General features: G+C 38.9%; 1 protein-coding gene across 4 annotated transcripts; it reads left to right on the plus strand.

Moving 5' to 3' along the window:
* The first annotated feature begins 248 nt into the window (after positions 1 to 248).
* Positions 249 to 16,134, plus strand: CCDC82 (coiled-coil domain containing 82). Of its 4 annotated transcripts, none has more exons than XR_775063.1 (8): positions 249 to 362; positions 562 to 1,117; positions 1,776 to 1,998; positions 3,158 to 3,250; positions 5,309 to 5,433; positions 6,306 to 6,476; positions 14,167 to 14,667; positions 14,916 to 14,999. XR_775063.1 is itself a non-coding variant. In XM_010578201.1 (8 exons), the coding sequence occupies exons 2-8, from the start codon at positions 569 to 571 to the stop codon at positions 14,979 to 14,981; spliced, it is 1,413 nt and encodes a 470-aa protein (XP_010576503.1). In that variant the 5' UTR covers positions 249 to 362; positions 562 to 568; the 3' UTR covers positions 14,982 to 16,134. The 4 variants fall into 4 exon arrangements, 3 of the variants coding, with proteins under 3 accessions (XP_010576503.1, XP_010576504.1, XP_010576505.1); XM_010578201.1 differs by having other exon boundaries at positions 14,167 to 14,352; positions 14,916 to 16,134; XM_010578202.1 differs by lacking the exon at positions 14,916 to 14,999 and adding an exon at positions 8,318 to 8,417 and having other exon boundaries at positions 14,167 to 14,249.
* The last annotated feature ends 1,190 nt before the right edge of the window (positions 16,135 to 17,324 follow it).

A 17,324-nucleotide genomic window follows, 5' to 3' on the forward strand; every position in this document is an offset into this window, starting at 1 on the left:
GGGGGGGGAGGGTGAGCTCTGCCGGCCCGGGCCGCTTTGTAGAGTGGGGAGCGGGTCGCGACGGCCTCGCCTCAGGGCGCCTGTGCCGCGTCGGGCCGTGCTGCGGGGCGGGCGGGCGGGCGGGGGGAGGCCCGGCGACTCGGCGGGGGGTCCCTCCCCGGCCGAGGGCAGCGGCGGGGGGCGCCGGGCCGCTCCTCAGTGAGGCCTGCTGGTGAGGGTCCTCGGGAGCAGGGCAGCTCTCTGCCTCGGCTGTAGGCTTCCAGCGTTGGAGGGGATGATGGGATCTGTAGCTGTGCTCCAGACCTGATTTTTCCGGTTCATTCATGCTGGGTGTGGGCAGTTCCGCTCTTCTACATTTTTGAGTAAGGTGTATCCTCTTCAGAAGTTCTTGTGCATGATTAGATTTGTTTGGTGCTGATACCGGCATGTGTCTCCTAATAATGACATTGTTAAGTCATAGGCATATGTAACAAAACATGGATGCCCTTGTGCTTTTTTTTTAATGGCATAACATAAGAAGTGCTTTGTTTTACTGGTTTATATTTTGGTGTCTTGTCACAGCCTTCCCATGGAAATAAAAGCAGTTGTCAGGAGATATGAAACAAGAAACAAGACAGCAGGAACAGAACTGTCATCATCCAAATCCCGAGTTGATTGGAGACGCACTAAAAGGGAGCTCGTGCTACTTGACAGCAGTGATGAATCCTCAGGCACCTCTGAGGAGGAAGAGCCTACTGCATCAGAAGACAAAGTAGATGAAAAAGATGAAACCGTTGTGAAGAACGGCCTTTCAGTTCAGGAGGAGAAAAGCCACAGTAGGGAAGTAACAGAAGATAGTGAGGATGAGTCCATCGTGCCTGGGAAGCGTAAAAGGTTGAACACCTCTGTCTTGTATGACAGTGATGAAAGTGAGGACAGTGATATACTTGTTAGAAAAGTTTTTGCTAAACGCCACTGTATAATAGATGAAGATGAGAGTTCCAGAGAAGAGCAACCTGACAAAACCTGCCCTACAGAAAACGTTTCTACTGATAAGAAACAGAAAGTGTTTGCAAAATTGAAAGAACTTGCAAGACAAAGAGCAACTCGGAGATCCTACAGCAGTGAAAATTGTGAGGTCTGGATTTTATCTTTGAAATTCAGTTGGAGAAAATACTGAATGTAGAGGAAGGCAAAGACTAATAGATATAAACCAGTGGGATTTTTTTTTATTTTGGTTTGGGTTTTTTTCATGACAAATCAGTAGTTCTGTCTCATTTTAACAGTTATCACGTTAACTAGATAACAGTATTGACTGCTGAAAACCTTTATCTTGAGTTTTAATCACAGGATTTAAGAATTTCCTTTCATTTGCTCTTTCAGGCATTCTGAAATGCTGACTAAGCAGCTTAGAACACAGGTATCTATCTTCTTTATGTAGTCAGGAAGGAAAAACTTCTTCATCATTCCTTTTTTTCTGTAAAGAAGAGACACATGAGAGGACTATCAAATGATTTTTATCAAGAAGCAAAATACCTGCTGAAGTAACTCGGAGATCTCATGTTAGCTTAATTCCTACAAATAGAGTGAAGGGAGGTAAATGGAGATGGCTGATTTAAAGCTGAAAGTAATTGTCATCTAGTACAGAATGATGTATTTTTTGGAAACATTATTTCTTGTTAATTGAACAAATGGTGTTATTAGAAGGTCAAAAATCTTATCCAGTATGTGTAGTATTTCATCAGTGCAAATACTGAAAATTCTTGTGTTTGAAATACTTTTTAAAATTTAATTAGGATTCTGATGATGAAGCAGAAACAGAAGAGGAGCCCCTCTGTCACTTGCCCCTTACACCAACAGAAGGTAGTGAAACTGACAGTGACAGCATGAAAGATTTTATAGTAGAGGAAGAGGAAGATGATGATGACAGCACAGAGCACATAAAGAGTGAAAACCAGGCACAACAGAAGGAACTAAATACATCAAATAGCGAGTTCCTGGCATACTACGTCCCACACTGTAAGATCAAAATTAGTGACAATTCTATATGTATAACTTGCTTGTAGTGCTGTAATAAATATTAATGGACTGCAAATAAAAATACTATGTCATAGGGTATGATAGTTTAAAAGCAGATTCCTAAAAGACTTCAATTTATTGTGGAAGTACTCCGATTTCCATAGTAAACTTTTACAGTCTTTCTGTATCTTATTAAAGGGAGGGTATAATCTGGGGGAAAGGAAGGGAAACCCTATTGCACAGATGTTTTTTTAAGTTGGTCTGATTTAGGATGAAGTAAGCTACCTATGATGCAGTCATTCCTGTGAAGACCTAAAAGCATCATCCTCCATCTTGTGATACATGCTAAGAGCAGCTATGTTAATTCTGGCCAAATTCTATTCTGGAGAATGATGTAAAATTCTTACCATGAGTTTGGGGGGTTGGGAGCTTGGGATTTTTTTTTTTTTTTTAATGTATTTTTATTCCATGGCGGTGTGACTTGGGTGCACAGGTCTATAGGGTTTTCTGAATTTGTTGGTCAATTTCAGCCAAACTGCACAGAGTGAGAAAACTTCAAGTTGACCTTTTATGAAAACTGGCAACAGGAGCAGAGAGATTTGAAACAGAACTTTATGCTAGTTATCTTCTGTATTTTGTTGCTCAGAAGCAGGTGTGTGCTGACTGGATAGTTGGTGCTAGTGTAGCTAGTCACAAGCATTTGTGGTATTTCTTCCCCAGTAAAGACCTGAGCAGAATTGTATGTAGTTGAAAGTAAGTTAGAAAAAAGAAAAAACAAAGGGAAAAAACCCCACCCCATAAGCCTGGCCTTCTCTGGTTTGCATTATTTCCTGCTACTCATAGAACAAATTATTCTCTTCTTTTAGTGTTTATAGCTCTTACTGTTGGCTCTTATTGCTGAAAGGATGTGTGACTTTAGGATGCTAAATTTCATTAAGATCACTGAGATAAGAAGCACTATTTAAAGGCAGGGTCTTAAGGGTGTGGATGGTGTACATTGAAATTATTTTAAAATCCGTATTTAAATTACTTTAAAATTCTAAATTTACAATAATGGAAGAAAAAATCTTCTCAAAGGACTTCTAACATTGCTTACATATTTTTCTTTTTTTTTTTTTTTTTTTTTTTGTAAATTCTGGTTATATTGCTTTCTTCCCAGTATCTCGCTGTGATCATTATGTACACTTCAGAAGAATAGTAAAGGCTTTCCTCATAAATGCAATTGACGACACTTTTCTGAGCTCATTATATGGTAAGTAAATTGCATTAAATAATATAATAGTACATTCAAAATTCTGCAAAGACATTTATTCTAGAGAAGGATGTGTCTCCTGATTAGAGTATAGGACTGTGAGTCCTGAGATCTGTTCTTTGTTTTGCTGCTCTGTACCTCGGGGTGGGGGGAATCTACCTGAAAAGGATAGAGTAATCTTGGAAAAATGTGTAGACTTAATTCTTTTAAGCCTAGAAGGCATTCTGAGATGTAAGGAAGTGTTTCTATGTTACTGATCAGTACTAACAGTTCCAGCATGAAAGCGAAATTAATTTCAAAGTAGGTATCTCAATGAAAACATAGCAAGGTCAGCTGATTTGTCAAAATGTTGCGTGCTTCATAGCTTTTTCTGAGGAATTTGGTAGATAACAATTATAGTTGTGGAGGTTACTCTGTATCTGATTTTTTGTTCTTTTCCTTTTTTTAACATTTGTGCTTTCAGATAAATAAATTTCAGCTGCAGTCAGTACTTCTTGTCTTGTTCTTGCTGAGGAAGTGGTTTTTGGCATTTGGCCTAGTGGGGCTCAATGGCAACCTCACATGTAGTTTCAGAAGCACTGTAAAGGTGGGATTAATGAGAACACTGTCTGTGTGAGGTTGTGGAATGAGTCAGCAAAGTGCCAAAGAGAGGAAGTTTTGGTGTCATCAGGAACCTAAGAGGGAATGGAGAAACTGAAGTACAGCACACACTTCAGAATAAAGCTGTGTATTCTTGGAGCTAAAAATGTCTTTCATCTACCACTGCTAGTTCTTCCAGTTGTTAGCGTTGTTTTGTTTTACCAAGTGAAAACAAGCTTATGAAAATAGTAAGTAAACTTTGTCAGATTTATGTGGTAATAGCTTCCTTCTATTTCAAATTGTATCTGCTCTACAAAACTAACAACTAATGCCAAGGTGCTGCAAGTAGATCAGCTATGTGGGTGAGTTGGAGGTTGTATTCTATCTTTCTGAAGAACATTGTACAGTATGAACATAGCCTAGCATTACAAAGATATATTTTTATAACACAGAATGGATTTTTCTGAGTTGGTGGAAGTGAATCTGTTAATTAGTTTGAATCATGAGAAGCTACTGTAGTATTAAGAGTTCAGACTTGCTTTTTCTTGTGAGGGATTTTTTTATGGTCTAGCACAGCCTCTTTGAGCTTTCAGTATAGCTGTATTACTGAAAATTTGTATGTGTAAAGTGCACATGGAAAAACAATTAATTGTAATTATGGTGGCTATAATGATAATAACAATTAACTGGTTTTATATAGAAAGCTAGATAGCCAGTAGTCTTTCTTCATTCTGTTTCTTTGATAACAGTGTTGCTAAAAGACTAGGGAAGGTAGCTGAATTAATTTGTATGTCTGTACATGCTGAAACTCGAGACAGTATGAATTGGCCTGCACCTATGAAAGTCCTGTTTAATTCCTGAAGTGTGGCACATATTTGGGAGACAGTTGTGGAAGAGTGGTAGTTTTACTCATCCTCATACTTGTTTATTTTTGCTTGAGTAAGTATTTGGAAGTACTTATGCTGCCTAACTGAAGGCATCTGACTGTGCTGCTGAAGTTTAAAGGTCAGTTGCTACATGTTCTTTATAAGTGACAAAGAGAGTTGTCAAAATTTCTGCTGGGAAGCAGCTCAGAGCAGTTTGTTTTCATGGATTGCAACCTCCACCCTTATACATTATGAACAGCTTACATAAGGTGTACAAAAAGCAAGATACCTGCCCCCCTCCTTTTCCATTCTTTAAATGGGATTGAGCGCATGGGTCTCTGTTTGGGGTGACAGCTTTTCACATTAGCCTTGACTGTAGAATTTATTCATGTACCTCTTGTGATACAGACTTTTAAAATAATTAAATATATCAGTTTATCAAAGATGCATGGATCACTTTTATGGATATCAGTAGCAAATGTATTTAGTAATAATTTATTAAATCATTCATAGTTCTTAGTATGCAGAAGCATAATGTCCTTGAAAATTTTATTTGAAGAAACTTGTATAACATAGGGTGGTCAGCAAATTAGTAATGACTCTCACTGAACAGAAGGAACAAGACAAAAGAAGTATGCACAAGATATGTTGCTCTCACTTCATTATTTGGATGACCGCTTCATTCAGCCTCGTCTTGAGAATTTAATCTCTAGAAGTCGCTGGAAAGATCGATACAAGGTATGTAGCTTCTACTTCAAATAGTGAAGTGGGCTCCAAATCATATTATTGCTGACATTTTTTTTAATACCGTAATTCTCTGTAAAGGTACAATAATCGCTATGATTATATATAGTTTTTTAATAGAAACCCTTTGTTTTTTAACTTATGTAACTTGTTTTGATACTTACAAATATCGGAAGTATTTTATGTGTTTGTAACCAGATAAACATTCAGGTAACAGAAGAGAATCTGTTCTCAGTTACCTGAATAGTTTTCCTGCTATCTTCAGCAGATGACTTTTTGAGGATTTTTTGTGACTTGCTAAATGTTGTAACAAAATTTCTTCCTTCTCCCACAAAAAGATAAACCAGTATGTTCATAATGAACCTTCTACTACTTCAAAAAAAATGAAGTCAATATACAGTAATCTAGTCACTGTATGTGAATTACTAGAATAGTGTTAGTGTGATAGGTGTGGTGATCTAATAATCACTGTAATAATGGAGTACGGCTGGGGGAGAGATACAGTGTATTTATTTGAAGCAGACCAACTGATATAGTTACACCCCCGACCCCTTCCAAAAAAAAAAAAAAAAAAAAAAAAAAAAAAAAAAAGGAGAGAGAGATACAAGAAAAATAAGTGCCAGGATGCAGGATCCATTCTTTAGGTCTGAAGCCAAAAGAAAGAGTTAATGAACTAGAGCTGAGTGAAGTGTTGGAAAATGTTTGAGAAGGTTTATGTTTGCAATTGAATGGTGAAAGACTTCAGATTTGAATCTCTTTGGTTTCTCTTGCACTAATTTTGTGTGAGTACAGAGTACTCAGCAGCCTATTTGAGGCATCCTTCAGTTTAAGAGATTCTTTAATGTTATTTGAAATCTCTTTTTCAGGAGCGTGTGGATTGTTACCCAGACATTCGCATAATCTTGAAAAATCCAAAAAATATGTCTTGTCAGGCCTGTGGATTGAATCGGTATTGTAAGTTTAATGTGCTGCTCTCTGGAAGGCTTTACAATAGTAGAACTTTGGAAGCAGATGACTTCATGTCAGATGACAAGCAGGTAACTTCAAACAAGCACCCTATATAATTACTTTTAAGCTTTGTCTGTTGTTACAGAAAATCATATAAAGAATAGAAATCCTATCAAGACATCTAATGTCTATAATGCTAGAGGCAAGAGTTAAGCTACTGTACTTCCATGTCTAAACCCTATTAATTTTTAAAATGTGAGGACCATTTTGCAGTTTGGAGTAGTATAGTCTTGGATTTAGCTAGGAATTATGAAGGAAGTTCCTATGAAACTGGAAAGGATGAGTAAAGGCATTCCTCTCCACCTTCCCCTCTACCCACCTTCATACTTTGTTATATGTTGGGAAAGAGGTAATGAAAAGTATCCTCAAATAAACCTAACTTTTATCAAGAAAATAAATCTTATTTTCCATGACTTTTGTTTTTGCCTGCATCACAACGATCAGTATACTGTTTCCTCCCTACTTTTGCCACTTAATATTAGTACCTGATGCAGCACATGTACTTGCACTGCGGTAAGGGCTAGTAAGTATACCCAACCATGAGCTGGACTTCATGATAAAGAGAAAGGGCTCTAAGACATACAGTATGGTTTATTGATAACTTTTGCCCTCGAGTCAAAATTGACATTTGCCTCAATTTTTCCTCTGCTTCAAATCTCTACAGTCTGAGTTTCATCCAGGGCAAGAAGGAAATTCTAGGTACATGGCATCCTACACATCCTACTCGGCATGCTTGTCTTTGGTGGTGCATGGGGAGGCAGTCTGAAACTGTGTTTCAGAGAGGCTGACAGCACACATTAAGATTAAGATTCACATACTAACCGAAGTTCTAATATGAGCGCTCAATCGGTTATTTCTGAAGTAGCTTTTTGCTTTGTCAGAGAACATATAATAGAAGATTGAAAATCCTAAAGCAACTGCATATCTTAAAGAAAGGAAAACCTGTGGTAAAGAAATTATGTGACTGAGTGATGCTCTGAACATGCCTGGCATTCCTGGTTTTCACCAAGTACCTGAGAAATACTATGCTGGTTGGGGTTTTTTAATCTTTAATAGATCCTACCTCCATATGCCAGGAGTCTGCGGCTTTAAATCAAAATGACATTTGCCTCATTTACATATATTCTAAATATCAGAATGCCTTTTCACTGAAGTTGGATCACTTGAAAGCCCTTTACCTTTGTGTGTGCCTATAATGCCCTTAAGACTTTCCCAGCAGGAATCTTGCATTGATTAGCTTTCAGAAACATTATAAAAGTAACTTTCTGTGTAATGGACAATCATCTCCATTGAATGATTGTGTTTTCTATTTTGTTGCCAGTAAGGTTTGTTCTACATTGGGTCACTAGGTTTGCTAATTCTGTGCCTACTATGCCTCTAGTTTTTGGAGCATCCATGTGCACTCCAGCAGTTCCTGTTTGCTCTAGATCAGAACATTGAGTGAAATAGTGCCACTGTCATCCTAATAGTCCAAGTGCAGCCTAGTCAGAATTTACTGCTTCATTCTTCAGATTTTTTCACATCTGCTATTTCCCATGTAGCTATTCACTCAGGACAAAGTATCTTGACATCTCAGTTGCATTGACACTTGAAATTGCTGATCTCCTTTTGAGAAGACTTGTTCCTAACTACTTCAGTACATTTTATTAGACCTTTTTCTCATTACTGCATTATCAGAACTACTTGTCCAACTAGAAAACATTCCCATTTAGGTAGCCTTGCATCTTTTTCTCACTCGGTTGTCTCTACTGGGACATTTTGGATTAAATTGTATTTTTGGAATGAAACACATCTTTCATGTTGTTACATAATGTTTCACCAGGCAGTTGTTTTGGATGACTTGAGCAATCAATTTTGTTACATTTCACAGCTGAGACTTTTGAAGACCTTTACTCTTAAGAACCTGGGTGTTCCTAATATTTGGGGATCTTCCCTTCAAATTTACAGCTACCAGTAATTGTTATGATTAGGTATGCATATGACCTTCTTAAGTAATGTAATTCCTGACCTCTTATGATAAACTCAAAGCACGCGATTTGTCAAGAATAAAATATTGCTACAGTTGTGTACCAAGCTGATACCCAAGTTCTGCCTTTCTTCCCTTTCAGGAGGTGTAGAAGGTATATTCCTTTTCTTTGTGACTGTAAAAGAATTTCTGAATACAGCTGAAGTTCCTCACAGTATTTGCTGAAAAGAAAAAAGTGTCAGAACAAGTTGTATTTACAACATATTTTGAAATGCGGTATAATAGGATTACTTATATGAAAATAAAGTGAAGCCCATCAAACTGGAAGTACACCTTACTGAAGAGCAAGCCCGTATTGTTTGGATCTTTGCAAATATTCTAACTTAGAGATTTGAGTGGTGTCAGTGTGATTATCATTATGTCATCATACTGGGCTCTGTGTATAATGCAGAATCTAGGAAAATCTGTGCCACAGTTTTTCTTAAATAGATTACAGACCCTTCTGAGCAGCAGTTGTTAATACTCTGTTTTGGTAAGTCTGTGTGTGCATGATAGTCAGGAGAGCTAGGCTTTTCCAGCAAGGCTTTTCCCCTTGTTTATTGCACTAAATCAGTAAGTCCTTGGCAGTCATACTAACACTGATACTGCAGTCCATCGTACAGTCATTATTCTTCATTAGATACAAGTCCCTAAATGTAGATCACTAATTAAAAATTTTCAGTTTTTCATGGCAAGTGTGTACCTTACCTAACCAGAAATAATAAGTGAACTAGCACAAGAATTTAATCTTTACTCAACTTCCAACTTCACTGTGGAAATAACAGTAGCAATTCCCTCACTGCTGTCCAAACATTGTCCTACATAAAGCTTTGGCTATTTTTTCACTTTGGAAAAAACTTGGACTATCCTACTGAATATTGAACGAACTTGCTAGTTCACTGTTGTCCTCTTCAGCTTAACGGTAGAAAATGAGAGCTTTTTTTTACCCTGTATACCCCAGCATCTGGTGAGATGCCTGGCATGTGCATGCTCAATATAGCTCAGGGGCTATAGAACAGACCCAGGAGAGAGAGTTACTGAGCACTTTCCAGTAATTTTTGATAGTGCCTTTGTAATGCAACATTTGTGTTCTTATGGTCATCTGTAATTTAGACTGCTAAAGGTACAGTTCTCAAGTAGTCTTTGAAGTTCTGCTGGTAACACACTGATCAACTTGTACTGCCAATTGAGAAAAAAGAAGAAAGGCACACAGAGCTACATAAAACTGGCACTTCAAGAAGTTAATTGACTGAAAGGGAAGGCAGTTCAGCACTGGCAGATCAGCTTGAATGGAAACACGTAGTTGGACTATTTTCTAAAGTTTTATTTGAAAATACCCGAGAAAAGTGGATGTGGAGAGAACAAAAACAGACCTCCAACCCTCTTCTTCTGCATAAAACTTTCCTTTTCTCTCATCTCTGAAGTATTCTGCTTTGCCAGTAGAAAGAGAAGAGAAACAGCTGTTCCATTTTTGCTTAGGCTTGCAGTGATTGTTCTGTGTGTAGCTGCCAATTCTCATTCCTCCATGGTCAGGGAGAATCGAATGGTTTAGAGATATGGATGCCCCCCACACTTCTTTGCTCCTGTGTCACCTGGATTATGAACTGTTTTCTGCTCTCAGTTTTGGTGTTCTACTTCCGTTTATAATCATGCTTAGAGGACATGGGTTCAGTCACTACATGTTGTGCTGTTGTCAGGCTATGCTCCTGCATTCCATACAAAGTGATTTAACACAACTTTGGCTGATATGACCAGCTTGAGTAGATAAGTTAAGCATTAGGACAGAGTCACTGAGAACTGTGAGAGGAAAAAATTAGAAGTACAGTACTGAGATTCTTTCCAAAGCTGCGTTCCGAAATAGTATTGTATTTTTAGACAATCTTTCTTGCTTTAAAAACACAATACTTAATTACATTATAGGATATTTAGCTATTTGCCTCTGGCATTTCTCCAGCATAGAAATACTTTACACCTCGCACATAAATGAACTGTGAAACTCATTGCCACAAGATACTTTGGAAGCAAAATGTGTTAGTGGGTCCCGAAAGGGTTTAGACAGGTTCTTGGGGAAGCTTCTCCCACACTATGGAACACGATAGTTGGGATGATACAGACTGTCTTGACTGTTGACTGCTAAAAGCTGTATGGTAATGTTATAATCATTCTGGTGTTCGTCTTGCATCTTGTACTAAATTCCTAAATATCTCCTGTTAGCTGTTGTTGCAGGGGAAGAACTGGGCCATCAGTTTGATGCAAGATGGTATCTCCTATTTTACATCACATAATGTTCCATATGCCACACCTCATTGCTTGGGGTACTTGAAAAGTTATGAAATGTTCTATGAAACACCGCAGCTCAGTTCTTGAATGTTTCAGTATTTGAAATGGTACTTCTGGAAATTTGAATGAATCAGGGTTATGCGTTAGTTGGTAGGTCTTGGACTTCAGAAGCACCTATAGCACCAAACATAAGCCTTAGCTTTTCAGTTTTGGGGAGAGTAGAAGATGAGCTGCATATAGGTACATGTACATGATCAGTAGAGAATTGCAATATAGTAATAGGAATTTTTAATCTCAAGATGGTTAAAATTTCAGTTAATAACCACCTACTGTAGGTAAGATCAAAAGTTCTTTTAAGTGAGTGTCTTTTGACTTCAGTGGTATTATGCCTGCTTGTATCAGTTGAGCTGCTGGTTAATATATTTAAGAAATAAAGTTCATTCATGTATTTAAGAAAATATATAAATAATACATATAAATATAGATTTAGCTTATATAATCATTATAAATATAAATATGCTTTTCTGTTACTGTCATTGTCAGTAGATACTGCTAAGGCTAGGTTGTATATGTAGGTGAGGTGTTTTGGGGAACTGCTCACAGATGCAAACGTTTGGTCATGCATTCGGAAAAGCTTCCTGAAAACATGGGTTGTAAGCATTGATCAAAACTTAAACTTCTCATAATTTAAAAGAGTATTCAGATTATCACTGATGGCAGCAATAAAGGCTATCACTGCTGCGGCTCAGGAGAGATCATTTTGCAATATATAACATGGTTGGGTTTTCTGATATATATATGTGTGTGTGTAATCTGAAATAGCAATACAATTGCAGTTTGCATTACTGATGCAAAGAACTTTGACCTTTAGCCATTTACCTGCTTGTTACTTGTGAAGGTGTGACAAGACATCTGTCCAAAACAATGCTGCCCTTGAAGGATAAGTTGATGGGTTGGTTTGTTTCTTTTTAAGTAAAACTAAATCACTTTCTCCTGTATGTATCAGGAGCTGAATTTCTTTACGCATGTATGAGAATCATAGAATGGTTTGGGTTGGAAGGGACCTTAAAGATCAGGTAGTTCAAACCCCCTTGCCATGCACAGGGACACCTTCCACTAGACCAGGTTGCTCAAAGCCCCATCCAACCTGGCCTTGAACACTGCCAGGAATGGGGCATCCACAACTTCTCTGGGCAACCTGTTCCAGTGCCTCACCACGCTCACAGTAAAGAATTTCTTTCTAATATCTAATCTAAATCTACCCTCTTTCAGTTTAAAACCATTGCCCCTTGTCCTATCACTACACTCCCCGATAAGGAGTCCCTCCCCATCTTTCCTGTAGGCCCCTTTTAAGTACTGGAATGCCGCTATAAGGTGACCCCAGAGCCTTCTGTTCTGGAGGCTGAACAACCCCAACTCTCTCAGCCTGTCTTCACAGGGGAGTTGCTCCACCCCTCTGATCATCTTCGTGGTCCTCCTCTGGACCTGCTCAAGCAGGTCTGCGTCCATATGTTGGGAGCCCCAGAGCTGAACACAGTACTCCAAGTGGAGTCTCAGAAGAGCAGAACAGAGGGGGAAAATCGCCTCCTTCAACTTGCTAGCCCCACTTCTTTTGATGCAGCCCAGAATGCAACTGGCTTTCTGGGTTGTGAGCTCACATTGCTGGCTCATATTCAGTTTTTCATCCACTATTACCCCCAAGTTCTTCTCCTCAGGGCTGGTCTCAATCCACTCATCACCTGTATTTGTGCTTGGGATTGCCCCGACCCATGTGCAGAGCCTTGCACTTGGCCTTGTTGAGCTTCATGAGGTTTGCATGGGCCCACCTCTCAAGCCTGTCAACGTCCCTCTGGATGGCATCCCTTCCCTCCAGTGTGTCAACTGCACCACACACCTTGGTGTCATCAGCAAACTTGCTGAGGGTGCACTCAATCCCACTGTCCATGTTGCCGACAAAGATGTTAGACAGCGCTGGTCCCAGTGCTGACCCCTGAGGAATGCCACTTGTCACTGGTCTCCACTTGGACATCAATCTGTTGACCGCAACTCTTTGAGTGTGATCATCCAGCCAATTCCTTATCCACCGAGTGGTCCATCCATCAAATCCATGTCTCTCCAGTTTATAGACAAGGATGTTGTGCAGGACGGTGTCAAATGCTTTGCACAAGTCCAGGTAGATTACGTCAGTTGCTCTTCCAATTAATGATGTTGCTTTTAAGTGTAGAAAACCTGACCTCCAAAAACCGGTGAGATGAAGATTTCTTACCTGACAGGCTTTGTCTCCGTGGGCTGGAGTAGTAATCAGTGCACCTATGGGTCATTTACAGGGATAGATTCCTCTTCTGATTTGGCATTGTATGTACTTGAACTATTTGTCTTGTAGAAATGGAACAAAACTTACTCTTGTGAAATGCAGGATGTCCTTAAATGCAGATGAACTTTTGACTCTTTCTCCCTCCCCACACCTTCAATTTCATACACTCTAGTGAAGATTTGGGATTGCCAGAGGTTCTTATAACCCATATATTACTCAGTATATTCAGGTAAACACCTTCACTGCATAACATCTTTGCATAAAATGTGAGTTTAAGGTATGTGCAAATACTTGCCTGTATTTAATGTTAGAGCTGATAGATGATAATCAATCTACTCTAATCCATGCTCTGATTATGTATTTACATGTGTATTTATCCTTTGTTTATCTATAAATACTGCTGTAAAGAAAACTGTTAAATAAGACAGCTCTGTCTTTTCTGCATGGAAATTATAGAAGTAAAACTGGTAATAACTGGAAGATGCAGAGGCATTATGGCCTAGCTATACCTCCCAGACAGTTGCAGATCATACAGTTTGCACTGTATAAAACCTAGGTTTTCAGATTTTATTTTTATGAAATCCAATCTCTTTATATATTTATTAAATATATGATTCTAGGCATATGTCTACTTGGATTCATTGTATTTCTTGAAGAAATATTGATTATTATTCAGTCTACAAAATGCTAGAACTGGTATTTCATGTCCCTAGGAAGTACTGTATATTAAGCAAAAGTAATCAAATAATTTCTCTTCCTCAGCTTTCACAATATGATGGTTGTCTAAAATGTTAGTGATTTTGTAACAAAGTTCCACTAGGAGATAGGAAAGATACTACCAATTATAAACATGGTTGCGTTTGCAAGAAAACAGTACTGATAAGCTGCCATTGCATAGGCTTGCTGGCTGCCTGCTTGCTCAAAAATTGTTCTGCTGTGGCTGTGAAAACTACATCGTTTTGCACTCATTTTATGCATGTAATGTGTCATTCTGTTTATTTCATTTTTAAAAAAATCTTCCTAGACTGATAAAGTCTTACTAGACTGACTTAGCCATTCTTTATATTGTCAAGATAATCACAGTGCTATCGGAGAGAATGATTTGTTCACTTTGGCCTAGGTTTTGAAGGTTGGCGTGGTGTGTGCAAATCGTACAAGAGTTTATCATAATTTGAAGCACTTCAAATACAAGTTGTACGTGGATTGCAGCTCCATTACTGAGTTGGATGGTGTTGAGGATGAACCAGTCAAAGACACAGTCGAACGGCTGTTCAGCCAGTTGGAAGACAGTGGGTGGATTCAGAAGGTACAACTGAGTTATTTGATCTATCCTTTTCCAAGTAGATAGAAGTAAGCTGAGATAAAATGTCTGATTTAATTGATCAGTTCTGAATTACTGGGCTTAAACAATATAACTCAGCTTAACCATTCATCCGCTTCGGCTGACCCAGTCTCTCAAACAGTGGTATGCTGGCTGCATTCACACAGAGTTTGTGTCAGCTTGCGAGATGAAGCTTTCGGACAGCTGCATGATCTCTGGGCTGTGGTGGGCCAGCTCCTGTTTCATTTGAAAGCAGTGACACAACAAACTCAAGCTGTAACTCAGAGAGATTGGAAACATGTACGTGAGGCACAGCAAGAATATTTTACTCTTCTGTTTACGCTGAAGTACTTTGAATTATTCAGAAACACTTTATGAACTATTTCAAGACAACTTGTACAATTGCATTTAGCAAGCTTTCAGGTATCGTTGCTTCTGAATTGTTACTGGAATGCTTGTTACTGTATTGAAGAAAAAGAAAAAGCAGTCTTTATGTAATTAATTTATTAAACATTGGTAAAATAATACAGATTTTATTTTATTTGCAGAGATATAATGATCTTGAAGACTACATGAATGATGCAGACAGTTTCCAAGAAGAGAAAATTGATTAAGTGGTCGTACAGATCTTTGAAAGACATCTTGTAAAAATTTGAATGGCCTGCTTTATCTGCATGTGCTTTCCCTCTGCTTGGTCTTCAATATTCTTTTTAGGCTGTGTTATACTTAAATCCATATGCCTTTAAACTACTGTTTGAGAATGTGCTGTGGTGTATCTTTTTTTCACATCTGTGTCAATAATAACCCAAAGTTTTACCAAATTAGTCCTTCCAGTCTTACTGCATAGGTCACTTTAAGTTTCCTCCTGTTCTTAAAAATAACATCTTGATACCTGTTTACTTAAGAAATAATTTTTCCACCTATTTATATTGAGCTGCATCATAGGGAAGGTAGGAGATGCTGAGACGTTTTGCAGTAGGTATATTTGGAAAGGTAAGGCTGTGTTATACAAGAATGTATGACTTGCATCTTACCTTCCTTGTTGCTCATTACATGCAAGTAAGTCCAACCATTTAGAATGATAGTTACAACAGACAGGACCCAAATGCAAAGATCTATTTCCCCTCTGAGGAATCAGTATAGACTGTTGCAAGGCAACAGAGCAAATATTCTGCAGTCCTGACTACATTTGCAGCACAGTAGTCATTCCTCTCTTTAGAGAGTAGGTGATGAGTCACATTATAGGCGTCATACAGACTGAGTCTGGCTTAGCCATCTAAATGAGCACTTGGACCCACAGTGCTGTCTCCAATAAGCAGCTGAGGCAATTTACTGAGATCTTAAACATCAAATTACATTGTGCAAACATAACGGCCACAACTTCAGGTAACTAAAAAATTAAGAGAATGGATTAATGTGGCCATGCCAGATAAGCAAGATTTCTTCCAGTGTAACTTAACAGAAGGCAGGAGTTACTCAGAATCATGATGCATAGCTTACCTGAATTGCATGAAGCCCAAGTCAGAGTTCTTTGGGGCCAGGGGAGTAGATTTTTGAGGAGTTAGGAAGGTTTAAGTACTGTATTGTCCATTCTGAAAAAATTGGACATGAGCTGGCAATGTGCACTTGCAGCCCAGAAAGCCAACCATATCCCAGGCTGCATAAAAAGAAGCGTGGCCATCAGGTCGAGGGTGGTGATTCTGCTCTCGTGAGACCCCACGTGAGAGCTGTGTTCAGCTCTGGGGTCCGCAGCATAAGAAAGACATGGACCTGCTCGAGCAGGTCTAGAGGAGGGCCACAAAAATGATCAGGGAGCTGGAGCCCCTTTCCTATGAAGACAGGCTGAGAGAGTTGGGGTTGTTCAGCCTGGAGAAGAGAAGGCTCCAGGGAAACCTTATTGTGAAGGGGCTTATACGTATGAAGATGAGATTTTTACCAAGGCCTGCAGTGAGAGGACAAGGGGCAATGGTTTTAAACTGAAAGAGGGTAGGTATAGATGGACATAAGGAAGAAATTTTTTATGATGAGGGTGGTGAGGCACTGGAACAGGTTGCCCAGAGAGGTTGAGGGTGCCCCATCCCTGGAAGTGTTCAAGGCCAGGTTGGATGGGGCTTTGAGCAGCCCGGTCTGGTGGAAGGTGTCCCTGGCCATGATGATCTTTAAAGGCCCCTTCCAACCCAAACCATTCTATGATTCTGTCCCTGTACTTTGTGCTGCATATAAAACTAATTAGATGTAGCCTAAGATAAGATGCAGGATGCAGGGTTTTCAATCCAGTTCGGAGCTGTTCCTACATCCTGCTGTACACACATACTCTTCTATTAGTCTTTTGTGGCTGAGCAACTTGGTGAAAGGGAAGATACTGTTAATGCTCTAGATTCTTCTAACAAGTTGCTCTCAGAAGCAAAATGAATGAAACCTAATTTGTCATAGATTTATCCATAAGAAATCCCTGCATTCATTATGCCATTCTAGTGGTAACAGATATGCTGATTGGCTAGGCAGCTGCTGTCAGGTGTATTGCTTAATGGTGAACACCTCTTGGCTTTTTTCCACAGGAACTGTACCTTAGATTTGTCATTCAGTACCCCTTTTCCAGCATTCATTGTAAGAAATGAACTACTTTTATATTTTGAGGGGTTGAAATTCAGCAATGGTTTATATGCTATTAGAGTGAGCTAATACCATCAGTTCTCCCTTGTACTGCATACAGATTCGAGATTTACAAACCAAGATGAAAAATCCCAGTAAACAGATTGAGGTTTACTCTCAAGTAACTTACACTGGAGGTATTATTTCCATACCTTAACTGTGAGTTAGATACGTAAATATTCTGAGATTTGATATATCTTATACCTATCTCCCTGGTTACCAAAGCTGAAGGAAATCTTCTCTATTCTTTTTCCTTCTTCATCCCTGTTCTTCTAGGAATATTGGTGGGAATGCACCCATCAACT

Source organism: Haliaeetus leucocephalus, unplaced genomic scaffold (assembly GCF_000737465.1).
Source record: "Haliaeetus leucocephalus isolate CR32 unplaced genomic scaffold, Haliaeetus_leucocephalus-4.0 Scaffold616, whole genome shotgun sequence".
Classification (NCBI taxonomy): domain Eukaryota; kingdom Metazoa; phylum Chordata; class Aves; order Accipitriformes; family Accipitridae; genus Haliaeetus; species Haliaeetus leucocephalus.